Source organism: Enhydra lutris, unplaced genomic scaffold (genome assembly GCF_002288905.1).
Source record: "Enhydra lutris kenyoni isolate GAN:26980312 unplaced genomic scaffold, ASM228890v2 scaffoldscaffold23, whole genome shotgun sequence".
Taxonomy (NCBI): domain Eukaryota; kingdom Metazoa; phylum Chordata; class Mammalia; order Carnivora; family Mustelidae; genus Enhydra; species Enhydra lutris.
This window is the reverse complement of record NW_019154107.1, coordinates 9,122,665-9,141,046: the sequence shown is the minus strand read 5'-3', so window position 1 is coordinate 9,141,046 and position 18,382 is coordinate 9,122,665. Positions and strand designations below refer to the sequence as shown.

Here is an 18,382-nt window from a genome sequence, read left to right as displayed (position 1 = left end):
ATTTTAAAAAAACAGACTTCTGTGAATGTGGTGGAGGTATCCAGGGTCGGGGGTAGGGGTAAGGAAGTGTCTAAACCTCACTGTCAGAATTACAGGGGAAGGCAATTGCTGTGAGAGGAAGAGCCAGGGGGAGAGATGGGAGCCTTAGGGAGTTGGAATGCTCTGAGTCAGGGGAGGCCGAGGGACAGCGGCTGTCTCTTCCACCAGAATCAGGTGCAGCCTCCAGAGGAGGACACAGAGGAGAGCTGGCCATCAGGTCAGATCCTAGTTTGGACACAAAGGCCCAGTGGGGAAATCCCAGTGGAGGGAGCTGTCATTCAGGAAAGTGCCGGGACTGGGGACTCCACACAAGTGCTCAGAGGAGGGGAGAGCCAGCTCTCAAGGGACCCTGGGGTGAGGGGCAGGAGGATCCTAGGAAAAAGAACCCCATGAACAACCCCCAAATTGTGCTTGATTTTCATTTGCACCTTCCTTCTTTAAATCTGCTTTTAGTACTTCGGCCACAGGGTCTTTCTTTCATTGCCTGAGAGCCATCATGGAATAGTGAGAAGAGAAAGTAATTAAGAAACAGAAGGTTGGCTTCAGGCTGCAAGAGCATGGACTCCAGAGGAATTCAGACCAGGGCTTTATTCTCAGGGTTGTGTTTTCTGAAACATGTGAAGTCATGAAAATTTCAGAGATATGTGTGCCTCAGGTTTCTCATCTGCAAAATGGGCTTAATGTAGTCAGCTTGCTCTCTGGCCCAGTGATACCTTGTGAGGTCAAAAACTGCTGGAATGTAATTTATGTAAGGCACCTGGTACAAGGAATGACTTTTTGGATTTTTGATAATTACCAGTTATTACTATTAAAATTCTGACATCAAATGCTACCAAACTCCTATCTTGGAATTTTAAAATATATTTTTATCCTGGATATGTCAGAGAATATACATAGCAATACAAAGCTCTAATACATAGCACACCAAATCAGCCAAGATACTTTCAATCAAATAAAAGTAAGTTACCCGCTAAGGAACATTTTGAGGATTTTTATCATGAGCTGGGAAAATCTTCCCCCACTGGATGCATAGAACGTTCATAGAAAATGTGTCAAGGACTACCTGGTTCACTCTCATCAAAACATCTATCTCTTTTTTTTGAGTTTACCAATTTATACTCAAGATAACTTAATTTAAATACCCTATTAAAAGAGTGAGCTCTAAAAAAAAAAAAAAATTAAAAGAGTGAGCTCTGTCTTTGACAGTATAAGTCAAAGATTGCCAGCAAAATGGCTTCTGAGAATCACAGGTTAAGGTGTAATTAATTACCCTTATTTCTCAGAGACTCCCTGGAAACAATCTACGTAAAATATCTAGTTTGTGCACTGTGTTCACCTATACTGAGACAAGAGCACAGGGCACCTTTCATTTCTGTCCCATTTCTGGCTAATTCGTGGTCTTAAAAAGTAATTTCTAGAAATAGTTTTCCATCCCAGGCTTTATTTTTTTAATATTTTATTTGAGAGAGAGAGTGAGGGAGAGAGAGCATGAGTGGAGTGTAGCAGAGCAGAGAGAGAGGAAGAAGCAGTCTTCTCACTAAGCAGGGAACCTGATATGGGGCTCGATCCCAGGGTCCTGGGATCATGACCTGAGCTGCAAAGGCAGAGGGTTAACTGACTGAGCTGGCATCCCCATTCCAGGCTTTAGCCTCTTAACTCTGGACACAGCTTCTGAAGGTTTGGCCCTTGCCTCACTCCCACAGAAGCTTCATCTGATCCACCATCCAGCTTCAGGTAAAGCTGACTCACACCAAAGGACTTGCAGTTTTCCAAGGCCCCAGACCCACTAGCCTCGGGGTGCTTACACTTGACTTCTCACATCTGGATCCTCCCATGTCCTCTCCTTCTTTCCACATGTCCTTCGATATTAGGGTGTATCCCATCCTCTTTCTTACTTGACAGCTGTTTCTACACTCTAAAACTCTATGGGCACGGTGGGTGGGTCTTGTTTATTCTGACACTCCCAGTACTAGCAGGAAGCCTCCCAAAGATGCTGAAGGAATGTCTGAGAAATAAACGAGACAGTGTGCAAGAGGTCTAATTTATTGTGCTATAATTAATCCTACATTCTTAAATAATCTATATGTATATGTATACAGGCAATATCATTTAGTTTTGAACGAACTAAAAGTGAAAAGAAAATGCAATATTTGGCCATCTTTTACTTTTTTCTCTATTTCTTGACCCCAAGTATTTTACTGCTGAATTCTTTTACATTTCCAAGGAAATGCCTAATCCACTGATATGTTATCATAGTCCAAATCAGTAAATAAGATGAGGAATTTCCCAATTTGGTTTACAAAATAATAATCTCTTACTCTTAAATCTCATATACAGCACAAAATTTGAAAATGTCATTCATAACCTTGGATTTTTGAAGCTAATAAACCTTCTATCAAAAGAAAAAACCAATTAAAAATTAACATATAAAATGGGAACATAAACATGTTATACAGTCTGTTTTCTCTGCCCCACCCTGACCTTCCACTAAGGAGAACATGTATTTTTTTTTTTTAACAACAAAATGAAGAATCTGTCTCACATTTTACTAGGGGTGGGAGGAGCTGCTAGCCATGGCCCTGGAACAGGCACTGGCCATGGCCCTGGAGCGTGCATTAGCCCTGGCAGCAATAAGAGCTTTGGCTGCAGCTCTGGCTTGGGCTCGTTCTTCCTCATCCCTCAAAGCCTCTTCATAATAGGATGGGAAGGCAGAGGGGATGGTATCATGGATCTTGGCCAAAAACTCAAGAACCCTCATCTTGCTGGTCTCAGCGTGGGCTCTGGGACCCCACAGGAACTCATAGCGTGGAGGATCACTGTTGACCACCTGCCTGTACTCCAGATAATTTTCTTTCACCAAATCTCTGGTGATGAGCTTCCTGGGCTCCCCATAGATGAAGTGCTTCCTCCCAGGATATAACCCCATCATATTCAGCACTTCCCAGACTTGCTCCTCAGTGGCACAGTTGCCCTTTGTGAAGATCACACCCAGAACGGTCATCAGCAGACCGGTCTCAGGCACACTACTCTCATTACTCAGCTTCCCATCATAGCTTGGTTCCAGTTTGTTGACGAGCACATAGATGTGCCTATTGGGATCCACCTCCTTCATGTCGAGGCCAAAGACCAGCTCTAAGTGATCAGAGGCTTTCCTGAGGATCACATGGAAGTAATTCCTATAGATCTGAATTACATTTCTAAGCATATCTGCCTTGGTAATGGGCTCTTTGGTTTGATACTTATATAGCAGGTAGTATACCAATATAAACACCTTCTCCCCCAGAGGGCTTCTATGGAAGGGCTCAGTGGCTCTTGGATTCTGGGAGGATCTTGGCCTTCCCTGTACTTCATTGGTGCCTTCATTTGATCTCATGTATGACACAGCTGCAGCAGTAGTGGTGGTGAATGTGGCTGTCCGAGGACCCTGGGGATTGCAAATGATTCAGCTAGTGAGCTCTAAAGGAATGTCTTCCAAATGAGGGGAGGAAGAAGAGTGCAACTGAGCAGCGGCTTGAGCACTTACCAGATCCTGTGAACCTTCTCGGGCCTGTCGACGTCTCTCACGGGCCCGGAGCTTACTCTTCTGACCCCGAGGCATGATGACTCTGTTCAGGTGCAGCAGAGATGTGGACAGGTGAACCAGTGACCTGGAAGAAAGAGGATAAGATGGTGTGTGCCCATTCACAGGGCGATGCTGTCTTGGTTTTATTAATGACTACCTCTGCAGGTTTTCTTACGTGCACTGCTCAAGGAATTCACAGTGTTCATTTTCTCTTCTCAGCTTGTTTCCTGAGAATCTTGTGAAAGTAACGAGAGTTCACCTTAAACTGCTACCTGCCTGATCTGCCTTGGGGTTTCTAGGGTGACAGCAAGGCCTAGAATATCCAGGCACTATGGAGGCCCCTCTGTTTGGGGTAGGTGTGTTTCTCTCATTTCACTTTCAGGACTATCATTTTGGCTTCTGGCCGCTTCTGGTTTCCCTTTATTGCTTTCATGCTGACCTCATTTCAATACTTCATCTCCCTTTGATTCCAGAGGAGAAATTGAGGGAGACTTCAACTGACCATATCTTCTCAAGGATGACAATAAGGGAAGAGCTCAGAAGGACTCTCTCCATCCTGGGGTAATTAGGGTCCTTACTGTTCACTCAGGGTCCTCACCTCATCTTCTGGTAGGGCTTGGTACTCTTCCCTCTCCTGGTGTGAGACCACATTTTAAGACAAGGCCCTTATATTTTTAAAAATTACTGAAGAGGTCATTAGGGAGCCCTTAGTCTGACATATCTGCCTGATACCTTCAGGGCTTATAGCATGGTTGGCACTCTGTGCAGACCTGCTTTAATATGAAGTCAGTGGTTTTCTCAGAGCTCAGTCAAGGTCTTTCTCATTACTCTTGTTAGAACCTGTAACCTCTTTCTGCTTTTCCGAGGCTGATGCTCCAGTCCAATGCCCTCACCTCTCTAAGTTCTCACAAGGAGGATTCAATGGATGCTTCATCAGACAATTCCTGCCCAGGGCCTGTCAGAAATCTGTGTGACCCCTTACCTTTTGGGGTACAGGGGGTCCCCTCAAACTTTACTCACAGTTTTTGCACTACCTCCTGGCAGGACCTAGAAGTAGTTCCTTTCAAAACCTAAAGCAGCCCCTCTCACATGAGGCCATTCACTTTGAAATGCCAGATTTTGTAATTCAGGATGCTTTGCATCCAACCACTCTCACCTTGGCCCTCCCTAGGCTGAGAACAGTATCAGGACTCTGAAAACCCATCTTTTTTGGGGTGGGAGGTCACTCGAACCTCACTCAGTGTCCTCACCTTTACTTATGTTAGGACCTCAAACTCTTCTATTCACTGACCCGAGGCCAGAAACCCCACCCCAATGCCATCTCCTCTTTGAATCTACAAAGGAAGAATTTAGAAGGTACTACAGCAGATGTTCCTTGCCCCAGACTCACTGTTGCTGATGGCAGGGCCCGACTCTGTGCAGCCCACTTTTACTGGATAGTGGGTATCCTCATATCTCATGAAGGGCCTTATCTTACCTCCTGACAGAGCCTGGGTCTTCTCCCTCTAACTTACACAGTCCCCTTTGCACCAATTCTTTCATTTCCCTGAGACCAGAGGTAGAATTCTAGGTATCTTATATCCGGCCACTCCCACCGGGGTCTCCCAGACCTGACCGGAGGGGCCCAGGTTCTGAGTAGCCTTTCTTATCTGTTGTAGGTGGTTCCATCAGAACTTAGGGTCCTCAACTAACTCCTGGAAGGCCCAGTGCCAACCCCTGATCTGATACCATCCACTCCCTGTCCAGAAAGGGAGAATTTAAGGGCACTACATCAGGTAATCCTAGTCCGGGGTCTTCCGGGATTCTGCCAGCCTCCTCCCCCGCCACCCCCCCCCCCGCCTTTCTGGTGTGCACGGCCATGCGCGCATTCCACAGGCACGGAGTGGGGAATGGGGGGGTGGTGTGCCCTCAAATCTCATTCAGGGACTTTACCCTAATTCCAGATGGAATGGAACTCTTCCTGAGAGTTCTCTGGCTCACCTGATACCACCAGCCGGAACAATACTTTCACTTCTCCGAGAAGCCAGAGACGGAAGTTGGGGGGACTCCACTTCCGGTTATTCCCATAGGGGCTGAGGGCAGGGGTGTGGCCTTTGGAGGTGAGGGGTGGAGTCTTTTTTGTGGAGGTGGAAGACTCTGGCGAAACTTATTTAGAGGTCTTTCCTTGTCTCCTGGGAGGTCTGGGGCTCGACTCTTTCGTGATTTGAGTCAGCGAGCCTCAAGCCAAGACTTCGTCCTCAGGTATCCCACCTTCCAACCCTCCATTCCCAGTTGCCAGAGGGTGAAGTGAAGGAGCCCCTGAACCTAACAGCGAGTTATGGGCTTAGAAGTGCTGATAGCAGGGATGGGTTTGCATAGGTCCATTCTGTTATGGGTGGAATGGCTCCCAAAGAACTCCCTCAGGATCTTAACCATTACTTCTTAGGGTCTGGGACCCTTCCCTCTAATGGCCTGAGGATGTGGATATAAAAATTTCTGTAGATTGTGTGATAATTTTGAGAATGGTTAGTCCAGAATCATGTTTTTAATTTTTTTTATTAACTATTTTTAAAAATTTCAATTCAATCGAATCAGGGTTGTGGCAATAATGGAGTTTTGGACTTCACATATAACCATCATTCCCAGCTTAACAAGAAAGTGTACCATCTCCAGTAGTTTTCCATCCACCCTGTAAACGTTTGCATTGTGAGTCTACCCCCTACTCTAGTCAGTATCTGGTAGCAACACAGACCACCAAACACAGCCAGAATACATCTGCCCTCTGGTGTGCAAGGAAGTCAGGAACTACAGGAGGTAACCAGAGCTGGGGATAACACCTGGGTTGTTTTTCAAGGCATGTCTACACTCAGCCCTTTATTCCAAGGGCCACTGGGGTAATTAGCCTCCATGAATTCCCCCTCCAGTTTTCCCTCCTTGCAGTTGCACAAGGGCACTGCACTCATTGGTAATACTTGGTAATACTTGGCCTATTTTAAACATTCTGAATCCCCACCAAGCCCACCTGCTTGCATAGCTTCAATCTCAGTGGCAGAAGGCCATGTATATAGGGGAAGAAATAGCCTTTTCCATCAGGTGTCAAGATCTCTCATAACTTTGGTCACTGGCATGGATACATGGAATGATTAGAGCAGTGGAGAGATGTAGCTCTCCCAGATTCCATTGGTAACATTACTTAATGGGTGACACAGGGGAGCTATATTGTCTGACACTGGTCAGGGGGCATTTTTGGGTGGGGGGGGGTGGGGAGATGGGGGGGGGTGGGAGTGGGAAAGGATGCTGGGCTTGCCTGTGGTTCTTTTAACCAGCAGATCTACCCATTCGCATCACTCTACAACTTTGGACTGGCTGTGATGATTCAGAGATTTCCTAGCCTATCCATGTAAACTGTCTGGTACCCTCCACCCAGATTCTCCACGTTCTTACCTTCTGGCAACTTTTCTATGTTGTTTTTTTTTTAATAATTTTTTTTTTAATTTCTTTTCAGTGTACCAGAATTTATTGTTTATGCACTACACCCAGTGCTCCATGCAGTGCGTGCCCGCCATAATACCCACCACCAGACTCACTCAACTTCCCACCCCCCGCCCCTTCAAAACCCTCAGATTGTTTTTCAGAGTCCATAGTCTCTCATGGTTCATCTCCCCCTCCAGTTTCCCCCAACTCCCTTCTGCTAAAGCCTTCATTCAGGTTCCTGACCACCAGCTGCCCTGGGTTCTCTGGACTAGTTTTACTATGTGATCTCTCTCATGGATCCTGAAAATTGCTCTACTTCCTCCACCCCTGGTCTTCCTGATATTTCTTCACTCGTTGATGCTTTCCTGTCTAGGCCCATTTCCTGGCGCCTGGTCATTCTGGTAAATTCTAGCTTCTCGAAGTAAAGGGGAAAGTCTTGTGGACATAGAATTTTAAACTATGCACTCAAAGGAATCCTAGCACTTAAGATATCACTGTAGAAATCTTGCTTTATATGGGTGAATGATTAAATTCATTTTCTGCTTAATCTGTTTAGAAAATAGGGTAATACAAATTAAATTAGCAGAGAGATAGTATATTTTTGATCAAAAGTTCGACCAAAATTTAAAAGATTGATAAAATGCCACTGAAAGCTTAATTTATTCACATATGTAAATATATGAAAAGATAATTTGGTATAACATTATTAGAACAGAATGTCATTAATATTTGTAAAACTTCACTGTTGTCAGGTTCTTTCCACTCTAATTGCATTTTTCTACATCTCTCCATAATAAAACATCCACATTTGCCCAAGAAATGATGTTCAGTTATGTTGATATCAGTTCTCTTAATCATGAGAAACAATTTGTGTGTCCATCAAGAGGAGAATATTTAAATTAATTATGGCACATATGCGGTTTAGAATTCTAAAATTAACAGATTGAGGTAGATCTATTTGTGCTCTCTTGGAAAAATCCTGCATTTATTTTATTCAGGGATGAGGACAAGAGGCAAGATGATATGTACACTGTTACATGTGTATTTTTGAAACTCACAGTGTATTTTTCTTTTTAAAAAAGTTTATAGCAAAAGATATTCATTATATTGGTACATATAATAGCATGGATTAGAAAAAAATATAAGTACCCAACATTGAGGCAATGGTTAAATGAATTGTGGTTTAAAGTCAATAAAATCAATCTAGTTTCTAAAAACTACAATTATAGAAAACCAAGTAAAACATGGCAAAAGATGGAAAATAAAATAAAAAGTAATCAAAGAAGTAATAGAGAATTATATGTATCCTATGATTTCAACAAAGTAAACATGTTCACATAGCAATATAGATTGAAAGGGGATATATGAAAATGGATATAAATGTCTCTGAATGATTGATTTATGTTTTTTTCCTTCAGAATTTTATTAAATAGTTCATATTGTTAGTGTAAAAGTTAGAATAGATTAAAAGGATGTAGATATCCTTTTTTAATTTAAAGTAATTTTTTATTATGTTATGTTAGTCACTATACAGTACATCATTAATTTTTGATGTAGTGTTCCATGATTCATTGTTCGCATATAACACCCAGTTCTCTATGCAATATGTGCCCTCCTTAATATCCATCACCACTTATTTGTGGAACACACGGAATAGCATGGAGGACATTAAGAGAAGGAAGGGAAAATGAAGGAGAGGAATCAGAAGGGGAGATGAACCATGAGAGATTATGGACTCCAGGACTCAAACTGAGGGTTTTAGAGGGGAGAGGGGTGGGGGGATGGCTGAGCCCAGTGATGGGTATTAAGGAAGGATAATGGATATCCTCCACAAATAAGTGAAACCATAAGACAATCATTACAGTGTATTTTTCTAACACATGTATGTAAGAATAGGCCTAGAATCAGTCTTAAAATACTACACACAAGATTTTTCAATGCAGTTACCTCTAGGAAGGGATAAAATTTGAAAGAACATAGTAAGGAAGAATTATAATCTCTCCCTATTGTTAGAATTTTTTAAAAGATTTTATTTATTTATTTGACAGAGAGAGACACAGCGAGAGAGGGAACACGAGTAGGGGGAGGGGGAGAGGGAGAAGCAGGCTTCCCACCGAGCAGGAGACCAATGCAGGGCTCAATCCCAGGACCTTAAGATCTTTACCTGAGCTGAAGGCAGATGCTTAACAACTGAGCCACTCAGGCGCCCCAAGCCACCCAGGTGTCCCTGTTAGAATTTTTTGGCAACAAGAACATATGCCCTATTTCCTTTGTCATTAAAATATTTAAATAAGAGAACAGAAGTACTATCTGTGTAGTTTTCAGATAAAGTAAATGAGATGTAATCGGAAAAATCTGATTGCAAATGGCTTAATATAACAAAATTTAAATTGTTTTGTACATAAAATTTGATGGGCATTGGCAGGGTGTCTCCATTGTCAGGTGATCTTGAAATCCAGGGTGCTTCTATCATGAGCTTCCACATCTCAACATAGGCTCTGCATGTTTGCTGTTCAGTGAAACAAAAAGCATAGAGGTGGCACACTAGTTCTCAAATACCTTTGGAGGTGAGAGGCATGCTTCTGCTCATACTATAGTGTCAAGGATAGTCACATGACCCTTCGTAACCACCGGCAGGTACCTCTATATGAACCAAAGATAATGAGACATGAAGTGTCTTGAAGATCTGTAAACCTTCCCATTAATGTTTACATAACAGGTACTCAGAAAAGAGCAACTGTTTTAGTTTGTTATAACATTAGCCCTCTTTGTTCCTGGAGGATTTTCTGAGATCAGATTTCCTTGCAATTCAGCAACTTTTTCTAGTGCCCCTATGTGACTAATGTTTTCAAATACAGAATCACAGCAGTTTTCTAAAGGACATTGAAAATTTTAGCAGGGAGTTGTCTCCCTTTTTCACTCTATAACACCTTTCTGAACTTTTACCAATAACCTCTATACTCTCAATACACTGAGAATTTTCTGCTTCCTTTTGCTGCATGAAAAACCTCTAACTTCTGAGTCTTTGCTATCCACCACCTGAAGGACATGGCTGAACACTTGTTCAGGTATCTTTAAGCACACTGAAAATCTTTCAGAATTTTCATGTGGTGCAGATATAGACAAGAGTCAGGTGTATGCTAACATTTTTTTTTCTTTCTTATCAAAGCTGGCATATCTGCCAGGGAGACATTTTCTGCCTTGGAAGTGGACTGAATAATGGTTCCACAAGGATGCCCATACCTTTATCTTGGGGAAAACTTGTCAATATGTTCTGTTACATGGTCAAAGGCACTTTGCATATGTGATTAAAATTTTGAATGGACCTTAAAATAGGGAGATTATACTGTATTATCTGACTGGGCCCAATCTAATGACATGAACTCTTAAAGCCCAAAAGAGGACTTTGTTTGCTGGAAGCAGAAGAGAAATGCAGCAGAGTAGGGGGTAGAAGAGTTTCCACATGAGAAAGAGTCAACATGCTGTTTCTGAAGCAGAGGCCCATATGCAAAAAGTGGAGAGAGACCTTGAGGAGCTATGGCAGCTCCAGCTAACATTCAGCAAGGAAACAGGGCCTCAGTCTTATAGTCACAAAGCACTGAATTCCTCATAGAACTAGATTTTGAAAGCAACCCGTGTATGTGTGGAATGAGATGCTTCTCAGTATCTCTCAGTAAGAACCCAGACTGACAGCTTGATTTGGGCTTTGTGTAACCCTGCACAAAGAAAACTGCACAGCCAACCCATATATATTACCTACACAAATGTGAGATAATGAATGTGTGTTGTTCTAAGTACCTTGACTTACGGCAATTTGTCAGCCATAGAAAATTACTACATCCTCATGGAAGGACACCTGAGATTTTAGGAATCTAGTCTCTGCCATTGTTGCTATATAATGATTTCTTCTGGCTTTCCTCATCTACCACTTAGGAGGAAGGTTTTGGTTCTTGACCACTTTGTTAAGTTCACTTATCAGTATATGGGTTCAGTGGCCAGTCTCAAATAAATGATCAGATTAAATTCCTCTTTGTTAAGAATTTCATCTGCTTTCTAAAACCTCTTCCCTAACTTCAGGGTTATCTTACAAGAGTCAGTAGATCCTGTGCCAAATCAGACTGTTCACAAGCTGACTTAGAAAAAACTTAGAAGCACCCAGAGCAGATGAGCAGTCTAAACTTTACTGCCAAAGGTCAGGGATGGGACAGACAGTGGACATCTTCAAGGGTTTGGAATGTTCTAAGTTAGGGGAAAGGCAGGTGATTCTGGGCTTTCTGTTTCATTGGGAACATCCTGAAATTGTTTTTAATTCTCATTTTCTTTTTTATTTGTTAAACCTGGGCTTAATACATTGGCAAAAGGGTCCTTCATCTCAGTTGCCTGAAAGACATTGTGGAGCATTGAGAGTAGAAATGAATTAAGAGACAAAATATTTGCTTCATTCAAGGAGACATGAAATAGTGAGGAACCCTAAATGAATTCAGACCAGAAGTCCAGTCCCACTTCAGTCATTTATGAGCAGGGAAATTTCAAAGATCTGTAAGGTTTTTCTATGAAATGAGCTAGAGAGGCCCTGATGTGTAGGATTCCTGGCATGTATATAATGTATGAAGGCACTTGGCATAGTGTCTGGCATGTACTGAGTCTAATAATTTTCAGTTATTACTAGTAATATTTTGACCCCAGACTCTACTAAAATCTTTTTTTTTTAATCCAAGAGGTATCAGAGGATATGTGGCACTCTATGAGAGAGCATAACAAATCAGCCAACATGATGCATAGCCAGTAAAGCTAAATTCCTTGCTCTGCAAGTTTTCAGGATGTTACTTATTGCATGCTGGGGGGAGTCTTCCCCAGTTAGGTGGAACTTAAGGGTCCTTTGTGTCAAGAACCACCTCCCTCCAACTGTCCTTTCATCCAGACCACCTCTGTTTTCCTTTATTTCAGTTCCATTAAAATTTTAGCCCTCACTTGGAGTTTGCCAAATTACACAAAACCTAATAAAATGAACTTTAATGTAGTGGGCTGTGTCTCTTCCAGGCCAGAGCTAAGATCGTTAGCACAGTGGTTTCTGAACATACCCATTTTGCATATCACTCCTATTTCTCAAAAACATAGTTTGTGTGCTGTGCTTAACTGCACTGGGAAAAGAACAGCAGGAAAGGATGCAGGACACCTTCCATTCCTGTCCCTGGTGGAGATTTCTCTCTGGTTAATTCATGATCTTAAAGTAATTGCTTGAAACAGTTTTCCATTCCAGGCTTTAGCCTCTTAACTCTGGACACAGCCTCTGAGGGTCCAGCCCTTGCCTCACTCCCACAGCAGCTTCATCCGATCCACCACCCAGCTTCAGGTAAAAATGACTCATACCAAAGGACTTGCAGTTTCCCAAGGCCCCAGACCCACTAGCCTCAGGGTGCTTACACTTGACTTCTCACATCTGGATCCTCCCAGGCCCTCTCCTTTTCACTTGTCCTTAGGTCTTAGGGTGTATCCTATCCTCTTTCTTACTTGACAGCTGTTTCTACACTCTAAAATTCTATGGGTGGGTCCTGTTTATCCTGACACTCCCAGTACTAGCAAGAAGCCTCCCCAAAGATAAGATGCTGAAGGAATGTCTGAGAAATAAACGAGACAGTATGCAAGAGGTCTAATTTATTATGATGTAATTAAGTCTACATGCTTGAATAAGCTAAGTACATCTAAGCATATCTATCTCTTAAATTTACAGAACAGACCAAATAGTGATAAAGGAATACAAAGATGTATCATCTTTTTCTTTTTCGCTATTTCTTGATCCCAGGATTTACTGCTGACTTCTTTCACATTTCCAAGGAAGTGCCTCATCGACTACTACATTATCTTTTTCCAAGTAACTCAATAAAATGGAAAAATTCCCAATTTGTTCTATAAAATAGTTAAACACTTACTCTTAAAACTCATAAATGTCAATAAATGTGTGATTTACACCATTCACAAACTCAGATTCTGAAGCTAGTTAACCCTTCTATTAAACAGAACAATATTGCGGTGCCTGAGTGGCTTAGTCAGTTAAGTGACTCTTGATTTTGGCTCACGCATGATCTCAAGGTCATGAGATCAAGCCGTGTCAGGCTCTGTGCTGGGCGTGGAACCTGCTTAAGATTCTCTCTCTCCCTTTGCGCCTCCCCGCCATTCTCACCCTCTCTTTCTCAAAAACAAAAACAAGCAAAAAAATACTTAGACAAATATCCAGATTACTACGTAAAACAGTAACACAAATGTGTCATGTACTTTCTTATCTCCAGGCTCACCCTAATCTTTCACTAATGAGAACATTAGCTGTTCTCTTCAAACTCATAGTAATAACCTCTTCAAACTTCACTTGGGACAGGAGAAGCTGCTGGCCATGGCCCTGGAGCGTGCACTTGCCATAGCAGCGGTACAAGCCTTGGCTACAACTCTGGCTCGGGCTCGCTCTTCCTCATCTCTCAAAGCCTCTTCATACCAGGTTGGGAAGGCACTTGGGACGGTATTATGGATCTTGGCCACAAATTCTAGGACTCTCATCTTGCTGGTCTCAGCGTGGGCTCTGGGACCCCACAGGAACTCATAGCGTGGAGGATCACTGTCGGCCACCTGCCGGTACTCCAGGTACTCTTCTTTCACCCAATCTTTGGTGATGAGCTTCCTGGGCTCCCCATAGATGAAGTTCTTCATTCCATCATATAACCCCATCATATTCAGCACTTCCCAGACTTGCTCCTCAGTGGCACAGTTGCCCTTTGTGAAGATCACACCCAGGACAGTCATCAACAAGCCAGTCTTGGGCACACCTCCATTCTCATTTACTCTCCCATTATAGCTGGGTTCCAATTTGTTGACAAGAACGTAGATGTTCCTGTTGGGATCCACTTCCTTCACGTCAAGGCCAAACACCAGCTCCAAGTGCTCAGAGGCTTTCCAGAGGATCTCATGGAAGTGATTCTTGTAAATCTGGATTACATTTCTCAGCATATCTGCCTTGGTAATGGGCTCTTTCATCTGATACTTGTACAGCAGGTAGTATACCAACATAGCAACCTTCTTATCTATAGGGCCTCTGGGCCAGTGCTCAGTGGTATCCCTGGCCTGTGAGGCATTTGGCTTTTCCTCCACTTGATTTTTGGCACCTTCATTAAATCTTGTGTTTGAAGCAGCTTCAGCAGTAGTGCTGGTGGAGTGGACTTTGCCAGTAATTTGAGGATTACTGTGTGCTCCTGTGGCAGGTGAGCTCTGGGGAGCATCTTTGAAACGAGGAGATGAAGATGAAGAGGGCTTTTCTTTCTCTGGTACAGTAGCCTGAGCATCCACCAGATGCCCTGACTCTTCTCGAGCCTGGCGGCGTTTTTCACGGGCACGAAGCTTACTCTTCTGGCCCCGAGGCATGATGATTCTGGTCAGAGAAGCAGGCACGAGTGTGAAAAAGACTACAGATGATTCAGTGAACTTGAGGAAAGAGGATGAAATGGTGTGATATCCTCTAGCAGGGAGATACCATCTTGGGCTTTATCAACAGCTATCCCTCCAGGTTTCCTTGAAGGTTCTACTCTAGGATCCTTCAAGGCTCCCCTTCTTGGATTAGCCTTTACCCTGAGGACTCTGGAAGTAACCAGAGCTCACCTTGGGCTGAAGCCTCCCACCCCTACCTGAGTCCTACTGGAGTTGATACAGGATTTGGCAAACCTAGGCTCTATGGTGCCTCCCCTGTTGTGGAGTAGGGGTATTTCTCTTCACATTCAGTGTCATTACCTTTACTTCTTGCAGGACCTAAGGTCCTCTGCTTAACTGATTTGATGCTGACCCTTCATTTCAAAGCCCTCACCTCCCTGACATCCTGGAGAAGGAACTGAAGGAGAACCACATCTGAGCAACTCTGCCTAAGGGTGTCCTGAGATGACAGCAATGGCAAAGCTATGTGGACCTTCCCCATCCTAAGATAATGAGGGTTCTCACTCCTCACGTAGAGCCCTCACCTTGGCCTCTTGCAGGGCCTAGAACTCCTCTCTTAGCTGATCTTAGACCTATCCCCTCATAGCAAGACTCATATTTTTGAAAGGTTTGATAAAGAGCTTAGGAAGGACTCAGTTTAACATACCTTACCCAGGAACCCCTTTGAGGGATGATATCACATGAAGGGCTCTGTGAAACAGCCTCTGTTCTGTGATGAGTGGTTTGCTCAATGCTCAGATTCCTTACCGTGGCTCCTCCCTTTGACTCTTGACTCTCAGGTAACCCCCTTCCACTGACCTGAGGTCTATAAAATCACACCAAGGGTCTCATCCACCTGATATCCTGTAATATGCAGTGGAGGGGGGGTTGGGTGGGGGAGGCAGTGGGGGAAAGGGGGAAGGGTGGAGAGTCAGAATGCAGATCTCCCCAAGGTTTTCCAAGACTGACCACAGAGGAGGGTCCTAACTCTGTATCCTCCCTGCCTCTGTTCTCACTTTGACCTCTAGAATGGTCTGAGTCATCTCCTTTTAATTGGGCTCATCTCCCTGGGACCACTGAGGATAGAGAGACAACTTAGCCTCATAATCCTGCTAAGGATCCACCTGAGTTTAAGCATGGGAGGCACTCTTTGGGGCTCCTTTTGTCCTGAGGGAGGAATACCCCTCAGTCCTTGTTTAAGGTTATGAATTTCACTCAAAACCACCCCTAGGACTCCCTCCGCTTACCTGAATAGTATAGCCTTAAACCAAGGCTCTTATGTACCCCTCTTCCCCCGACTAACCAAAAGGTGAAGCGAGGGGCACCTGGGCTCTACAGCCATACTAAGAGCCTCCACGGGCTAACAGCAGGGGTGGGGCTCTTTAGGGCCTCCACTGTTTTAGGGAGGCTGTTTCTCCTAGACATAAATAGGGGTGTTTGTCAACTCCTGGTAGAGCCTCGGACTCCTTCCTCTGATAGCCTGAAGCAAACACCCGAGTCAAATATCTTCACCTATTGGGGTCTCCCAGGGCTGACAGCAGGGGCCCGGATCTGTGGAGATGCCTCTGTTATGGGGGAGGGGAAGTTCCACTGAATTCACACAAGGTCCTACATTGACCCCTCCGATACGAACACCCTGGGTCCAGTGCTATTATTTCTCTGAGTTCTCAGAACAAGAATTCAGAGTATTACATCGGTTTATCCCTGCCCGGAACATTCTAGAGCTGACAGCAGGGACAAGACCCTGTGGTCTTAGGGCTTTCGATATAGGGGGATTCCGTCAAACCTTACTCAAAATTCTTATCTTACCTGGAGCTGAGCTTGGATTTCTCCCTTGGCTGCTCGGACGCCGTCCTTCTCGCAAAAAGACCTCTCCTCCCACAGACCCCCAAAACGGAAGTCAGTGTGCGTACATCCGGCTACTCCTGGGGGGGCCCCCCCAGGGAGAGCGATAAGGAGCGGAACTCTGTGGTGCCACCTCTGTTATGGTGTGAGTAGTACCGAAGGTCTTCTCGCGAAGTAGGTCCTCATTTCGGCTCCTGGTTCATTGATTAAAGGCTCCTTAGAAAATATCACCTCCTCTTCGTAAACTGGGCAGTTTGTCAGCTTAAACTCTTGCAGATGGTGGGTCAGTGTTCCATCCAGGGTGTGAGATCGAGAAGCTGCAGCACAAGGTAGGGGAGCTAAGACAGATTCTGAGATGTCAGAGAAAATACATAGTGATGATAGGATTTCTTTACTAGTCAAACAGACTTTGGGGAAATTTCTGTTCAAAAAGATCTACTTGCTACAGGAAAGAGGCAGATCTGCATAACTTTGTGAGACCCAGGTATTTTGATGTATTTAATGTTAAACAGTGTAGTGAAATTCATTTTAATTTTGATTCTCATTTATAATACATATAAGCATATTGTAATAATTACTGCTTTGTATGACAAGGCTGTTCATATTACTATAGTTATCTATACACCAGTTTTTATAAGTCCTTATTTACTTAAATAATCCATAATCTTTTCCTTTGGATTTTCTAAATGATGATCATATTTGCAACAAATTATTTCTATTTCTTTTTACTATTCCTAGCTTTTATTTATTTTTGTATTCTTATCCTCTGGCTATGCATTCTGATCCAGTTTTGAACAGGTAGAGTTGGTAACATACTGCTATGACTTGCTCCTTACATTAATGGGGATGCTACTAACATTTCACATTTAAGTTTGTTTGCTGTAAGTTTTAGGAGATGGAAGTTCCCTCCCAATATTAGTTAGCTAAATGGTATCCTGCATTCACCTGGAATTTTTTTTCAGAAGTTTTTTCTTTACTTCAGTACATGATCAAATGCCTTTTAAATCTTATCTGTTAATGTATTTTAGGCAGTTTTTTCCTAATGTGATATTGTTATATTTCTTAGATTCAGCCTCTTTTTTTTCTATTTAATTCACTGCTATATTGAAACTTACATGAATTTATTTAGAATCTTTGCCTGTGTGGGTGAGCTTGGCTTAAGTGTTCTGTTTTCAAGTGTCCTCAGCTGATTTTCTTATCAAGGAGAGGTAGACTAGGAAAGTAAGTTGAAAAATTGCCTTTTTGTATGCTTTGGATGTGTTTACATGAGATGGTCATTAATTTTTTGTTTGTTATTTGTTAGAACTTGTCCTTGACCACTTTGTCCTGAAACTTGAAAGTGACTGAAACTTGGAGGATAGTTTCGGTTTGTATTTCTTGTTAATAGTTATCTATTTCTGCTTGAACCTATTGAGTAATTAATTTTTTTTCTAAATAATTGTCTACTATCACTTGGGGTTTTAAATTTAATGGCTATGTATATATTATATTTATTGTAGAAAGTTTCAAACACATATAAAAGTAGACTGAATAGTATAATAAAACCAATATACTTCAATCATCGACACATGGCCTACCTGGTTACATTTCTACCCATATCTACTCTCATCTCTTCCACTGAAATTATGAGAAATAAATCCTAGATGTGATGCCGTTTCATCTTTAAATATTTAAGTATCTATTTCTAAAAGATAGGTATCCTTTATGAAACATAATTGTTCAATTATACATATCCTACCTTAAAAAGTAATATCATCAAATGTCCAGTTATTTTTCACGTTTAAAAATGTGCCTATTTAAAAATGCTTTTTTCTTGAATCAGGATCAAAAGTCGTTTCATTGTCATTGCTCTTTATACACATTAATTTGTAGATACTACACCCCACATACACATATTATCTGTTTTCCTTGTCATTTTTTTTGTTGTTGTTGAAAAAAAACCCTCATGTTTTGTCCAGTTTTATATGGCATGGGTTTTGCTGATTCCAACATTGGTGTTCTTCTCCCTCTGTACTTCTTTAAATCAGGAGAAGT

At 42.7% G+C, this 18,382-nt stretch overlaps 2 protein-coding genes across 2 annotated transcripts; both read right to left on the bottom strand.

Moving 5' to 3' along the window:
* Nucleotides 1-2,587: 2,587 nt before the first annotated feature.
* Nucleotides 2,588-3,655, bottom strand: LOC111150516 (melanoma-associated antigen B10-like). Its single transcript, XM_022508004.1, is given in 1 exon segment — nt 2,588-3,655. A coding segment is annotated over 1 exon segment (1,050 nt). The 5' UTR covers nt 3,638-3,655.
* Nucleotides 3,656-13,366: 9,711 nt separating this feature from the next.
* LOC111150518 (melanoma-associated antigen B10-like) lies at nt 13,367-14,514 on the bottom strand. The gene has a single exon (XM_022508007.1). It carries the CDS (start codon nt 14,459-14,461, stop codon nt 13,415-13,417), a length of 1,047 nt encoding a protein of 348 aa, XP_022363715.1. The 5' UTR covers nt 14,462-14,514; the 3' UTR covers nt 13,367-13,414.
* Nucleotides 14,515-18,382: the final 3,868 nt, after the last annotated feature.